We start from the raw sequence: 14204 nt of genomic DNA, 5'->3' as shown, positions 1-14204 counted from the left end.
TCTCATTTAGCTGCTCAGCTGCTGCTCCCTGGCACTCTCCCTTTACAGTGATCTCACTGCTAAGAGGAGGCAGCTTTCAAACACTGTCCATTAATTATAAAACAAGCCTGGAGGCACTGAGCAAAGGCACGTGTCTCTGTATCATACAGCATGAGTAAGGGCTCAAAACAGTGCTGCTGGGAGCCAGAGCAGGCTCCTGACTCTGCATAGAGCAAGCTGGGGTTGGCCAAGGCCATGGCAGGGGGCTGACTCTGGCCAGGCACGAGCCACTGCCCCTGGAGCAGAACCAACCCCCCAGGTCTGAGCTGCACAGAGTCACAGGGCTCAGCACCCTGTTACTGCAGCTCTGGGGATGTGGTCCTGCCCTGGGCAGCAGCAGAGCCCTCAGAGAGCAGCCCCTGACATCCAGGTCAGGCCCAGGCTGTCCTCTTTTACAGCTTAGTGGGACAGGGCTCACCTGCAGGGTCTACCAAAATCATAGCAGATTGCAGCTCACTCATGACAGAAGACACGACACACACAGGACTGGCAACTGGGTTCAGATCTGCTTTGCAAACTGCTTTCCTGCCTTTACACTCTGGGTATTTGAAACCAAAATCTCTGGAAAATATCCTGAAGCAAACAATCGAAATTGTTTTCCACTGGGCTGGAAAATTTCACAGTTCTTAGTGTCATATTCTACGTGTTTAGGTTTTGTTGTTTCAAATTAAAATATTCCAATAAAATCAGGAACTGAATGTTTTGCAAGAGATTACTGGAATGTGAGCCTGCTGCACTCTCTCATACATTTGAAGCACATCACACTGTCAGATAGAATGAAAATAGTCCTTACCCTTAGTGCAAACACCACGTTGAACAGAATCATAGTGGGCATCTCTCTCTTTGGTGAGGGATCAGTTTTGGATACCTGAAAAACATTTTTTAAAAAATCCCACAGGTTAGTGTCAGCTGGAGACAGTAACAAAGGGAAAGAAATTAAAAAGAAAGAAAAGCCTTAGTTATATAATAAGTTTGCTAAGAGAGCAGGCAAATCAAATAATATCATTAAATTTGACTTGTAAAAAATAAAACTATGATTTTTTTTAATTAAAGTGTCACACTTACTCTACAACACTGTGAGCAGCTGTGAAGACCTAAACCAAAGCATTTTGGTCATGACAATGGAAATTAGTAAGACAGCAGTCTTACTTGGTGTCTTTGCTATTGCATTTTAGCATCATAAGGGTCATCCTTAGCACAACTGTCATATACGTATTGTTAACTAAAGAGAAGTCCACAGGATTTCTCATCCCAGGCCACACCTATTCTTTCCTTTCCTAAAATCATTCAAATTGTATCCTGTAACAAGCTGTTGCTTTTACCAGAAAAAAATATGCTCTAGAACACCAGTGCTAAAATATAAGGTTTGATTTTCCTTTCCTGCAGGATTTCAAACACGTTCTCCAGCCATTCCCTTCTCTCTGCAGCAGAGAGCTCCATCCCTAAGCAGGCTCAGACCTTCTGGTGAGGAGGAAGGGTGGGAGCCAAGGCAGGCAAGTGGAATTTGCACATCCAGAACCAAGGGCTGCGAATCGAGCAAGTGTCGCCACAAGATGGAGCACAAAATGCAGAGGACATTCCTGCCTCCCCTGGAACTCCCTGCTCAACCCAACCCCGAGTGCAAACAGCTGGAACCTGCCAGGACAAACACCCAACTAACCTAATGGTCAGTCCCGACCTATCTGCAGCACCTGAGATGGGGCAAAAGCTGGTGAAGGCACAGCTGCACCCACCCTTCCCAACAGGTCCCAAGCACCGGCAATGAACTGCTCAGTTCATCTCTGAAGCCTCAAAAATAAGAAAAACTGAAAGAGGTGATAGATATTTTGGTTTGGTTTTTTTTCTAAAGTGAAAATGTCATTCTATCAAAGAGGCAGTGATGGGTGGTAAAGTCACTTTACTGTGTTTTATTTGTTCTGGAGTTACAGGTTCCTTGTGAGTTTCAGGAAAGACACAAAAGCATTTCCAAGTGTAAGGACTGATCCTGTTCCTTCCTTAAAAATCAAAGAAACTACCAGGACTAACATCAATTGGGATGCAGGGTGGATTTCATATCACCTCCTGTCCAGAAAAAAAAAACAAACAAACAAAAAAAAAAAAAAAAACACAAAAGAAGAAAAGACTAAGCTGGAAAAGAAAATGCTGAAGGAATTTGAAGAATTCAAAACATTGCTACATAAAAGGCAGTCCAGCACACAGGAGGAGGTATTTGTGCTCTTGTAACTCCTGAATCTCATCTGAGTAAGAATTTGCTGAGCTGTGCCATGGATTAATTTACTGCAGAATAAACTCTGAGGAAACCCAAAGCAGAGGCTGCCAAGTTACACTAGTTGCTGCCTGTGTTCCATGGGAAAAAACCTCCATCCAGCTTCCTCCTGACTGCAGGAGGGTCCCAGATTTAGGCTGAGATGAACTAGCAGAGATGGCTGCCAGGTCTAGAGGATTCTGGACTCTAGAAAGTTCTGGGGTGCTCCAGGGTTGATAAGACACACCCAAAAAGAAGATCCTACAAGAAGTAACAAAAAAGTGTTTACAGCATTTTATAACTTTGTTTATTTACCCTAATTTAATTTACTTAGATAAACTGAAATGAAGTGACATTTCATGCAACAAGGATTAAACGACTGGAAAATGGAGAGAATGTATAATATGTGGTGAAAAAATGCAAATATGAATTTTCAACCTCATTTACACCACATTTAGGAAGTTGGGCCTTTCAGATGAGATCAGTAAAATAAAGGAGACTCATCTGAAGGAGAACAGGCCACTGCTGTCAGGGCTTGAGGGCACCAAAACGTCTTCATGGCCTTGACCAGCCCCAGCTGGGTCCCCCCACACACTCCCTAGGCCATGAACTGGGGGCCCCATTTAAGCTCAGCCCAGGGCCTAGAGGTGTGCCTGTCTCCTGGATGGAGCTGGGATCTGTTGTATGTGCCTGTCTCCTGGATAGAGCTGGGATCTGTTGTATGTATGTGCCTGTCTCCTGGAGGGTTCAGCACTGCAGCCCCGTCCTCCAGCCCCATCTCTGCTCCTGTCTCCTTCTGCCCCTGGCTGGGGTCCCTGCACAGACCCTGGGCCTGGTTTATCACTTGCTGGTCTGTGGACTTGCACACCTTGAACACACTTCAATTCTCTCTTCCAAGACAGTTTAAACTTTTCAGGACTTAGTCTTGGTGATCCTCCATCACATTTCCTGTAGATTCACAACTGAGTTTCAAAGTGGAACACTTGCATCTTGTGAGGCTTGAGGCCAGCTCCTTGCTGGGATTAAAGCAGTCTGGTCCTCTAAATATCAAGAAGCAGTTACTAACAATCTGTTTCTACCTCTAATTATAGCTAGAATGCATAACAGAATTGGCAAGCAGACTTTTTTTTCCTGAAAAAAAGAATGACACAGCAAATTTGATGGAAAATGAGACCAAAGCAGCTCAGTGACAGAGATCAGTGTTGGATTCAGAAATTACTAAAGCCTAATTCATTCTTACAGTTGATCAGGCAGAAGGAACAGGACAGGGGATATCTGGCACACAGAATCACATCAATTCTTTCCTGCATCTATGCAGGACCTTTGTAATAGCCTAGGTGGCAAACTGCTTTCATTCTAAGCAGGTAAAACACAGGCCATGGAGCAAAGTCTCAATACAAACAACAGCCTGACCTGGTCCACAAGAAAATTTTGGACCTCTTTCAACATCCTACATATTCCGCCTGAGCCTTGTGGACCATCTTCAGGAAGAGTTAAAAGCCAAACAAGGCTGATGCAGCTTTTAGCATTTGTAAAGGTTTTGGGTGGTGTATTTTTAACTGCCATATTAATTAGAGGTGCTAAAAAGCCAACTTGCGGTAACTAAAATAGTTAGAAACAGCTTTTTGAGCTGGACTGCTTCATATCACTACTCTTTACTCACAGTGTTTTCCACAGTAAGCAGAAGAGGGTTTCTGTAACCACTGACACAGCCCCCTCAGTTTGCCACTCACCGTATTTATCTGGGAGTAAGTAAAAGACAGCTTGGAGCATCAGGAAGTAAAACCAGGATGAAAAGCGAAACAGGCACGTTCTGAGTTCCAAATTTCCTCCCTAAAGCCAGGCAGTTTGTGAGGAAGGAAGGTCCCCAGAGGGGAGCTCGGACCGTACCTGCCCGAGGGCGTGTTGGAGCAAGGTGGGATGGCCAACGAAGCGAACGTTATCGATCTTCAGCTCGAACTTTTTGCCACACATATCTGACTTGGTGGCCAGAATTGTTGCCAGGATGACATCTGAAAACCTTGAAGAGCAGAAACAGAAGTTATTACAATTTTCAAAAAGCACACCCCCAGAACACTCCTCCAAACACTGATATATTTAACTCAGAAGCTTATAAGGTGTTGTAAATTGTAAGTAAATTGCTGTACCTGGAGTACCACCAATTAAGTAAAATTAAGGACCCCTAAATTACATCTCTCAGATCATCACAATTATAAAACAGGAAGCATTCACGACAAAGACTGCAGGGTCATGCTTATTTAATTACATGCTTGGCAAAATACATTGGAAAGATTAGAGGCAGTTCGCTTAAATATAAAAACAGCTGGAGTTAGCCATTGCCTGGATTTAGCTGCAGGTTAATGAACTTACTAAGCAACTACATATTGACACAGCCTGTCACTCAAGCACGACAGAGATCTTAAAAGCCACCCAGTATGGCAGAGGGGAAGGCAAGAAAAGCTGATTCAATTAGAGGAAACATACAGCCAACGCTTGTCCTTCCTTTCCCAAAGTTCACCAGTGAGATCCCGAGTTTCTCACTTAACAGGTGATCTGTGGTCAGCAGACCTGGCCTGGCCTCACCTGGGCTTTCTCATTTGATAAATCAAATTCATGGCAGGGCAGGCCCTTCCCAACACCAACCGTGGTGTTACTGGATCAGTGGTGGCAAGAAGGCAAGTACCTACAAGGAGTCTGCCCTGGAAAATACAGCTACTGCTGCAAAAATGGGTAAGAACCCAGTGTGACAAGGGAAGAACTCTGCAACTGCTCTTCCTGATGGCGTCACAACACTGGTCTGGTCTCTACACACACTTGTTTTCCTCAGGGTGTCCCTGAGACAGTGAAGCTCAAATCCACAGGGAAGAGAACCTCAGCTGGTGGAGTAAAATTGTTGCTCTATATAACAGGAGCAGTGCATGGCTTGTTATTAACAAGTTCTTTCCTCATCTGATTTTCCCAGAGGTTCCCATTTAACCAAATGAATTTCAAAGCAATTTCTGACCAGAGTCCTTTTTTTAAGAATGAAAATGTTTATTTCATCTCCTTTATTTACATTCTGGGACGTGTGCCCCTGGCAGACCATCCCCCTCCAGCAGGCAGGTATCCCTGATAACCCAGTATCACTCAGAGAAGAGGGCAGGCATGGGTGTGTGCTGCAATCACCTTATCTCTTGGCCACAAGTGAGCCCTCAATGCCCAGAGAAGGAATTAATACACCATATTCCTGCTTCTCTCTGAGTTATGGAGTACTACAGAAATTAAGACAAATGCACACAGCCAGGTCTTTAGTGGGACCCAGGGGAAATTTCTTTTATTAGACCTACAAGTACTGGAGATGAAGGACCACACAGGGACTTTATAAACTGTCAAAGCCTCTGGTGTTTGTACAAACAGCTCCCCCTGACCACAGCACGCTGCTCACCTTTGGCTTATGGAAGGAGCAGCTGTGTACAAACTTCCAAATCCCTGACTGCCCTGCTCCAAATTCCAACCTAAGGACAAGCAGAGACATGGGGAGACTAGTCAGAGACTCCAGAGCCCACACTCCTCAGCCACTGCACTGGGCTGCACAGCTCAAGAAGTTCGGGAATAAACCTGGAGTGACAGTCCCTGGAGATCACACTCAAAATAGGAAAAAGTCCCCATGACAGCAATGAGCTTTTCCTCCTCTTTTTGCCCTGTTCAGCTGTTAAAATAGGCTTGTCATGGAGCCAGGAAGATGATAATAAAATGGATCCAAAATCAGCATATGTTTGGGGGGTGAAGGGAAAAGGGGGGCAAACTAGAAAATGTCGGCTTGCTGGTAAGAAATGAGTTCCCCTTCCCTCCTCCAGCCTTGGCAAAGGATACCTTGGGAGCTGGAAAACTGATCATGATGATGACTTTTACAAGGAATTACACCAGCAGATCTTTTAACAGATAAACTGTGGTGCTGAAGGTAAGAGCTCAGCAGTTCCCCAGGAGAGCTCAGGACACCAAAGCCCTGCCTGCCCTACCTTGTACAGGACTCTGAGGGGAGGAGGAGATTAAAAGGGTGATTTTGGCAAGTCTTCAGTATCTTCTCACTAGAAGGGACTTCTCTGTCTGGGAGAGTGCTGGAACTGCAGCCAGATGACACACTCAGGACAGATAACCCTGAGATAGGTGCTCCCTGATGGGTACAGACACCTGGAATCACCGCTGGCTCTCCCAAGAGTCACCTGGACTCCAGCCCCATACTCCTCCTCTGACAGCCTGGATTTATTGGTTTGGCTGGTTTGGGTTTTTCCCCCCAATGCTCTACATAATTTAGACATTTCTCAGGACAATAGGGAGATTGAGGGACAGCAGATATGTTATTCCCATCATCTCAATTCATCATCTCGTCTTAGAAAATAACACTTTTACTTTAAATATTTTAAGACTCATTTTCCAATCTCTCGAGTTTATTAAGAAGGCCTAAAAATACTGACTTATCAGAGCCCAGGAGTTTGTTAGAAGCAGATTAAGTTTTGCAATTGGGCAGTAACGGTCCCTTCTCCTTTTATGAGATTAGTCTGAGCATTGTGAATTCCAGAGGGAAGCAAAATTCTCCTGTACTAAGGAATTCAGCAGGCAGAAAGTAAATACAATAAACAAAAGCTTTGCTTTGCCCAAAATATCCTACCACTCCTATCACGAGCTCAACCTAGCAACAGCACATGGAAAAGGAGGGGGGGGTGGAAAACCTCAAACACAAATTCATTTTTGCCCCCAAGAACAGATAATAACTTTTTATGTGCCACAGGAATTCAAAGCAAGGTTTTTATAAAAAATTCTTCTTTGAAGGAGTTTAGAAGTGGACATGAGTATCCAGGTGAGGTTTATGAGATGTTAAGCAACGACTAGAGATGCATTTTTGACTTCTGGGGCCCTGGGTAGTTGGGCACTTTTACCTCACATCCCATTTAGCTTAGTGGGGCACCAAGAGCAAGCAACCAGCACAGCTGCTCAAACCCAGGTCTCTGAAGAGCTCTCCACCATTACTCTGGGATTAAATCGTTTGTTCACTGATCTGTGCTTTTAAGTCATTGCTTATCAGAATGCAATTAGGGTTAGGGCTCCTTGCTGGAATGACTACAATGCCAAGGCTTTATTTGTTGCATTCTCACAGCTTTTCCCAGTTCACAGAAGGGACAGTACCACACCCATCCTGGATTCCCTACAGGAAGCACAGAAATGTTAGTAGGACCTTTGTAATTATCTTGGCACAAACCTTTAGCAATACATTTCCTACAGACACTGTGATTTAGCATATAATTATCTCATCATTCGGTGTAAAACAGAAACCAGAAACAAAGCACAATTAAAAGGATGGTGAGAAAGGAAAGCCATTCTAGACAAAGGTGATTGTTTAGAACGTTTGGTCTTACCCCGAAACCAATTGCTCATCAGTTAGAGGACATTGGTCTCTGAAATGGGAACATGGCCATAAACACAAAACAAAACACAACAAAAGAAAATAAACGAGGCAAGTACACAAAATACAAAAGAAAAAAAAAGAGATAATATTAAAAACTAGGATGAACTATTAAAGGGTTAAACTCCTGTAAAGGAAATATAATTGTTGAGAAGAGTCAAAAGTTAATGGAAGGTGAATTCCAGGGATATATTGCAGGCTTAGATTGACAACACGGAGAAAACAGGCTAAGGCAATGTAGTCCTTGCAGTAAACACTGGCTGCTGCAACGTGTTTTCCCACAAAACACTGCATTTATGGAGCTGGATTTGCACCACCCTTTTTAACTCATGCTTACCTTAAGAGAAACAGGAGAGGTCACAGTCTGATTTAGAGCAGATCCTAAACTTCAGTTTATTCCTATCATTTTCACCCAAGACATCCCATGCAGCTCCAAATGATCTACAGCTTTTCCCAACTCATTCTGGTGCTTCCATACCCACAAGACTTAGGAAAAGAAGATGCCCAGTGTTTATTGTTGCAGGGTTTTTAAAGGCCCTGGCCCACAGAACCACTGCTGCTCCCCCAGGGATCCACACAGCAGGTACAGGTCTGGCCAGACTTGCAGCACACGTGAAGTCATTCTCTGTCTGCCCCAGGCAATAAGTACAAACTTAGAGAGAAGAAGTTTTCAAGGCAAGGAATCCAAAACCCTTCCTTATAACAGGTGCACAGAGCAGGGCTCTGTAAGCAGCTGTGCTCACTTTTATATCAGAAATACCTGTTCCCATTTTAACAGTCAACTGCTTTCTCCCTCCCCCCAGCTAACAAGATACAAAAGGACTTGCTTCCTGAAACAGATTTCCTACATATACTGAAAAATTAATCTGATAAAAGCTTTATACTGTCCATATTAAAAAGGAGAGATAAAATGCAAACCTCCAACATTTATTTAACACAAAATACAGCAGATTTCTGCTGGTCACGCTGAAAGGAGAACTCAGAGAACCTAAATGACAAACTCCACAAAGGCGGTGATATTACAGGAAGGGTGTTTCAAGGGATGGGGGGACGAATGGAAAAGCACAGGCTCACAGAAAGGAAGCCTTTCAGAACAAACACAAGGAAGAACACTGGAGTCCAGTGAAAGAGGGACAGAGGAGACAGAAATGTTATCACAGGAGAACTACTGTTTGTTAGGAAGGGACAGTCAAATCCTTGTTTGTCACTAACTTGGGTTTTTTCTAACAGAAGCCAATTAATGACATCAGTGCTGCCAAATTTGCTAAACGTCCTCCAGTTAGACAGTTATGGCACTAGAAATGCAGAGTCTGGTGTAACATATGTTACTATACGTGTCTCTTCATTAGAATTTTTGCTTGCTGACTACACCACCTTCAGAAAAGCTACAAGAACCGTTTCAAACCAATTTAATAAAGCATTATCTTACGGCTTCAAAAGGAGTAATTGCCTCACATGTTTTTTCAGGGGGAAAAAAAAAAAAGGCTGGCAGGCATCTCCATAAGCTATGGGGGGGGTGTATTCCTGGAAAAGCACTCAGAAAAGTGAAGGATGTTTTTAAAAAGAGCAAATGATGAAAGGCTGAGAAGGAGCCAACAAAGAGAGACACTTGACAGGAAATTTGTTTTGACAGTAACAGTCTTCTCAATACCTTTTTGTTGCATGGCCACCATCCACACACCTCAACCACTTTTGCTGCTCAACTTGCTTTTAACAGGAAGTAAAATCTATATTCTGAAGACCCAGTACAGCTCCATTGGCAGAATTTAATACAAACAAACACACATGAGTAACGTGGAGGGAGGATTATCATGAATGAGCTGCCATTGTCTATTAAAAAAAAAAATCAAAAAGCATAACAATGACCAGGAAATTGAGACTGGACGTTAAAAGAAATCCAATTATGTATACAAATATGTTATATGGAAATGGAGTTAAAGCACATAAACTGATCTAATGTTGTCCTTTCTGAGGCCCTAAAGAAATATATACACCTCAACCACTGAAGGAAAGGTCAGCTCAGGAATAATTGATAGCTCAGGCAAAAAGCAATAGCAAACCTCACCTAGAATACAATCTGTGCTAGATTGCTAAAAAATTAAATACAGCCATTCAGTATAAAAAAGGATTAATCCCGACCTCATAAGAACTACTAGAGCTACAAGATAAATCTGAAATAACATTTGCTACTAAACATGAAAACATGAGAAAGACCCAACCCTACAACATTATCCATCTTGCCATCCAGCACCAACTCAACCTACCAGTCTGCCCACTCCACAGCCTCAGTTTGTGCCACCAAAAACATCCACAGATGCTACTGACATGCACTGATTTAAAGGAACCTTTTTCCAACTCTTCCTTCCAAAAATAATACAAAACTCCTTTCCTTCCCTAGTTTACAAATCACAGGCACCTCACTCTCCACAGGGGATCTGCACCTTTTGCCTCCACTGTCCCCTCAGAATCTCTTCTCCTACAAGGCACCAACTTCTGTTACTCCTAAAATGGTCTGATACAAATCAGACTCTCAGCAATCTGTTGCACACAGTTTTGAAGACATGTTTTTGTTTTCTGCCAGAAGAAGCATCTGTGTACCTAAAACCTGAATATTTTTTCCACCTGTATCAGTCAGTGAAAGACATTAAGTTTGCCAAAAAACCTTGTCTAATACAAATTAACAGCTTTTCAATCAACCAACTGGAAACAAACAGGATTTTGCAAGAGACTTTGAATTTTAGAAAGCAGCACAAGTTGTGTGCTGGACCCCTCTAGAAGAACCAACATTTTCAGAGCAACAGAAATGCTGCTCCTCTTCTATTTCCCCTTCATGTGCCTGGCAGATACAGACAGATCCAAATAAATTCTTTTAAACACTGAAAGTTTAGTAACAAATACCTGACCAGGAGATTAAGCACAAACTTTCAAGCCCTGGGTCCCGGACACCACTACAATGAAATAATCTAAGTATTTGTTTAACATAGGTTATGTCCCACCACATTCACTCTATTTAAAACCAGTTTCAGGAAAACAGTGGCAGTTTTCTCATCATTTGAAGGGATAAAAGCTTTTCCTACATCACTGCAGTAACCACATATTGTATCACACTAATTCAGCAACACAGGCAACATCCAACAAACAGCTACATATTAAGTGCTTGGTCCAACCTGCCAAAATGGCAGAGGCCACAAGAATCAGTATTAGACACAAGTTGGCATCATTCCAACACCATCTTAATCTATTTTAGGGAAACACCAGAGCCAGGGGTTCAAACAGCAACCAACAAAATCCCTGGGATAAGCAGTGCACTGAGCTTTCCTGCCACCCACAGCCCAGTGTGAGACACCATTCACCAGTTCCCAAACATACTCCCACTGGAGTTGTGCCCTGTTTGTACTGCACTCACTGGACATGCACCAAAAGACTGTATTTGAAGGTTTCAAAGGCACCAGAAAAGGCAGGAGACACAAATGACCTCAAGCAAAATGTATTTTCATTAAGACTCCAGTCCTGGAAAACCAAATGAATCGATGATGCTTATTGTCATAGGTGATTTTCATTTCAGCTACACCATTCTCAGCTACACCATTCTCAGCCATAAAGTTAAGAACAAGCTTACTTTTCTTTTTGGGGGAAAAGTGATGATTACTTCTTTTGTACTCTGAGTGAAGATCAGCAACTGCCCCCTTTTATTAATCTTGGAGATTAAAACACGAATCACAAAAAAAATCTGCAACTGAACTATGGGCCAACAGACAAAAGAACACTTTTTCTCTCCCAGATTTATCTCATATCTAGTAGTAATAAATTTAGAACTATGCAGCAGATTTCAAATGTTCTACCAAAACTAATTAGAGGGTCCATCCATACGTACATACATGCTGAACAGCACACTGCCTACTTTCAGTGCAAATGTTACCCAGTGATTTCCTGTAATTAAAAAACTATCTTTAAGTCTCAGTTTCCTTTTCCTATGTCACTGACACAACGGCAGCTATATCTGGAGGAACAAAATTAGTTGTTCATTAGTGCACAGCAATTCCATACAACAATTACACAAGCTAGGGAAGAATTTGAGGCAACTGAATAATATGTCCAGTTAGAGGTAGGCAGGTAAAGAAAAGTGGAATTTTGCCAAAGGATTAATACTCCTAGTTTTGAAAGGATAGTACTGCCTTTCTAATAAGCACAAAATACCTGACCTCTACCTTGTCCTGAAAACAACAGATTCAGTAGCATTCCCTCATGAGATTCATTACTAAGCACCAAGTTGCTCACAACTTGGTGTTAAAGCATTTTTGGGCCAGTTGTCTTCTGTACAGTCAGAGAGAACGTGCCTAGAAACTAGGAGGCAAGAGAGCAGGAGGCCACCTCTCCTCTGTTTCAAGCTCTTAGGCAAGGAGAAATGTTTTCCCCCTACCTGGAGTCCCCATCTTGATCTTCTGTGGTGTCACCAGAGCCATTCACAGCGTATCGACTCCTTGGTTTGTCTGAAGCAAAGGATAAAGATAAGTTTATCAAGGAAATATCTCCTTAAATAAGTGTGATTGTGTGTTTTTCTATTCTCACTCAAAAACACATTAAAAAATAGGAGAAACAGGTTTTTTACTCTTCAGGGGATGAAGAGGAGAAAGTAAAACATTTACAGAAATTGACACTTCAAGAGACTGGAAAGTGGAATTCTGACCACTGTATTTCCCTCATTATTGCCCAGGTTTTGGGACAATGGTAATGCTACAGAAGTGCAGTCAGAGGAGGGGAAATCCTTTACCAACAAAAAGCAGGAGTGGGGTGTGAGGGAAGCAGTCAGCCCAAAAAAATCTTTTCAGATTTTACCTATAAAAATGAAAAGGGATTTAAAGACGATTCTCTCCTGGTAAAAAGTGACTCACAACCCAAGCAGGGGTGCCAAACCTCTCACAACACACAGCAGTCAGCACAGGACCAAAGTCAAACAGCCTCATCATTCCACAACACCTTTAGGCCCAGCACTGACACTAATCCAAGACCAGCCCCAGGCACTGTCCTGGATCAGGAGCCTTGGAGGAAGAGGCACAACCAATGCTGGCATCCAAACAGTTCCATGGTCCTGTTTTTCTGGAGAAAATTAAACCTCCTCCAGTTCATTATTCAACACAAGGGACTAAAGTTAAATAGTTTCTATTCATTATTGGTTAAAGCTCAAGGTGTCTTCTGAACCCTCTCTCCCTAATCAGTGCCTTCACTTCTCACCCTGCCTCCTCCTTCCCCTGCAGCTCCCAAACCCCATGGGATTCATCCACCTCAGGAACAGCAACAAGGCCCAGGGTTGATAATAACACCTGGCACTAATTGGCTCAATAACCTGGGGTGTGAGGGGTGCCTGGGAACCTGGAGGTGTTTGAGGGGTACCAGACTCCCAGGAGGGGTGGTGTGAGGAGTGTCAGGGCATTCTCGGGGGTATGAGGGGTGTTTGAGGGGTGCCAGGCCCCCATGGAGGGTGGGTGAAGGATGCCAGGTCCTCATGGGCAGTGTGAGGTGTTTGGGGGGGGTGTCAGGTACACACAGACAGTCTGAGGGATGCCAGGTCCCTGTAGACAGTGTGAGGGGTGTGTGGGGTATCAGGTACCCACAGACAGTGTGAGGTGTGAGGGGTGCCAGGTACACAGCGACGGTCTGAGGGGTCTGTGGTGGAGGTGCCAGGTATACACAGACCCCCACGGAGGGTGGGTATGTGAGGGGTGCCAGGTCCCCATACACGATGTGAGGGGTGCCAGGTACCCGCAGACAGTGCGAGGGGTGTGTGGGTGGGAGTCAGGTACACCCAGACAGTGTGAGGGGGATGTGTGGGGTGCCAGGTCCCCATAGACAGTGGTGGGGGGGTGGGAGTCAAGTGCCCACAGACAGTGTGAGGGGGGTGTGTGGGATGCCAGGTCCCCACGGCCAGTCTGAGGGCTGTGGGGGAGGTGCCAGACCCCAAGAGGGCTGTGAGTGCTGCGTGTGGAGCACCAGCCCCCACGGGGAGGATGCCAAGCCCCCCGGCGCGGCAGCGGCCCCGGCGGAGGCTCCTTGGGGCGCGGGGCAGGTGCAGCCGCACCCCCGGGCCGGTCCCCGCGGCATCGCGCACTTACTGTCCTGCGCGGCGGGGTGCTCGGCGCCGCGCTGGAACGGGAAGCGGAACAGCAGCTTGTTGCCGCGGCTGCCCGAGCTCACCAGGATCACGCTGATGGGGCTGGTGCTCTCGCCCATCCCGGCCCGGCCCGCAGGAAGGGCCCCGCCGCCGCGCCTTCCGCTTCCGCCGCCGCACGGCCCGGCCGCCGGCGCCGGGGGGGAGCGGAGAGGCCGTGAGGGGCCGGGCCGGCGATGCGGAGCCTCCCGGCTGCGGGCAGAGCGCGGCCGGACCCAGCGCCTCACGGCCCGGGGCAGCCCGAGCGCTTCGTACCCACAGGGCCGGCCCCGGCACAGCCCAATGCCCCCAGTTCAGACCAGTGCCACCAGTTC

General features: G+C 45.0%; 1 protein-coding gene across 6 annotated transcripts in view; it reads right to left on the bottom strand.

The window, feature by feature from the left end:
- NPRL3 (NPR3 like, GATOR1 complex subunit) overlaps positions 1 to 13989 on the bottom strand; it is a 42253-nt gene extending 28264 nt beyond the window's left edge. For 2 of the 6 annotated variants that reach the window (XM_027683505.1, XM_027683507.1), the window contains exons 1-5: positions 13835 to 13952; positions 12145 to 12214; positions 7678 to 7716; positions 4175 to 4304; positions 833 to 907 (exon numbers count right to left, since the gene is read on the bottom strand). In XM_027683505.1, coding sequence (XP_027539306.1) covers positions 833 to 907; positions 4175 to 4304; positions 7678 to 7716; positions 12145 to 12214; positions 13835 to 13952 — 432 coding nt within the window. Of the gene's footprint in view, positions 1 to 832; positions 908 to 4174; positions 4305 to 4867; positions 6256 to 7677; positions 7717 to 12144; positions 12215 to 13834 lie in introns of those variants that run through there. The other 4 variants (XM_027683510.1, XM_027683509.1, XM_027683506.1 and 1 more) reach the window with 4 other exon arrangements.
- Between the last annotated feature and the right edge of the window lie 215 nt (positions 13990 to 14204).

Source organism: Neopelma chrysocephalum, unplaced genomic scaffold (genome assembly GCF_003984885.1).
Source record: "Neopelma chrysocephalum unplaced genomic scaffold, ASM398488v2 Primary Assembly neopelma1_65, whole genome shotgun sequence".
Lineage (NCBI taxonomy): Eukaryota > Metazoa > Chordata > Aves > Passeriformes > Pipridae > Neopelma > Neopelma chrysocephalum.
This window is presented reverse-complemented; position numbering and strand designations above follow the sequence as displayed.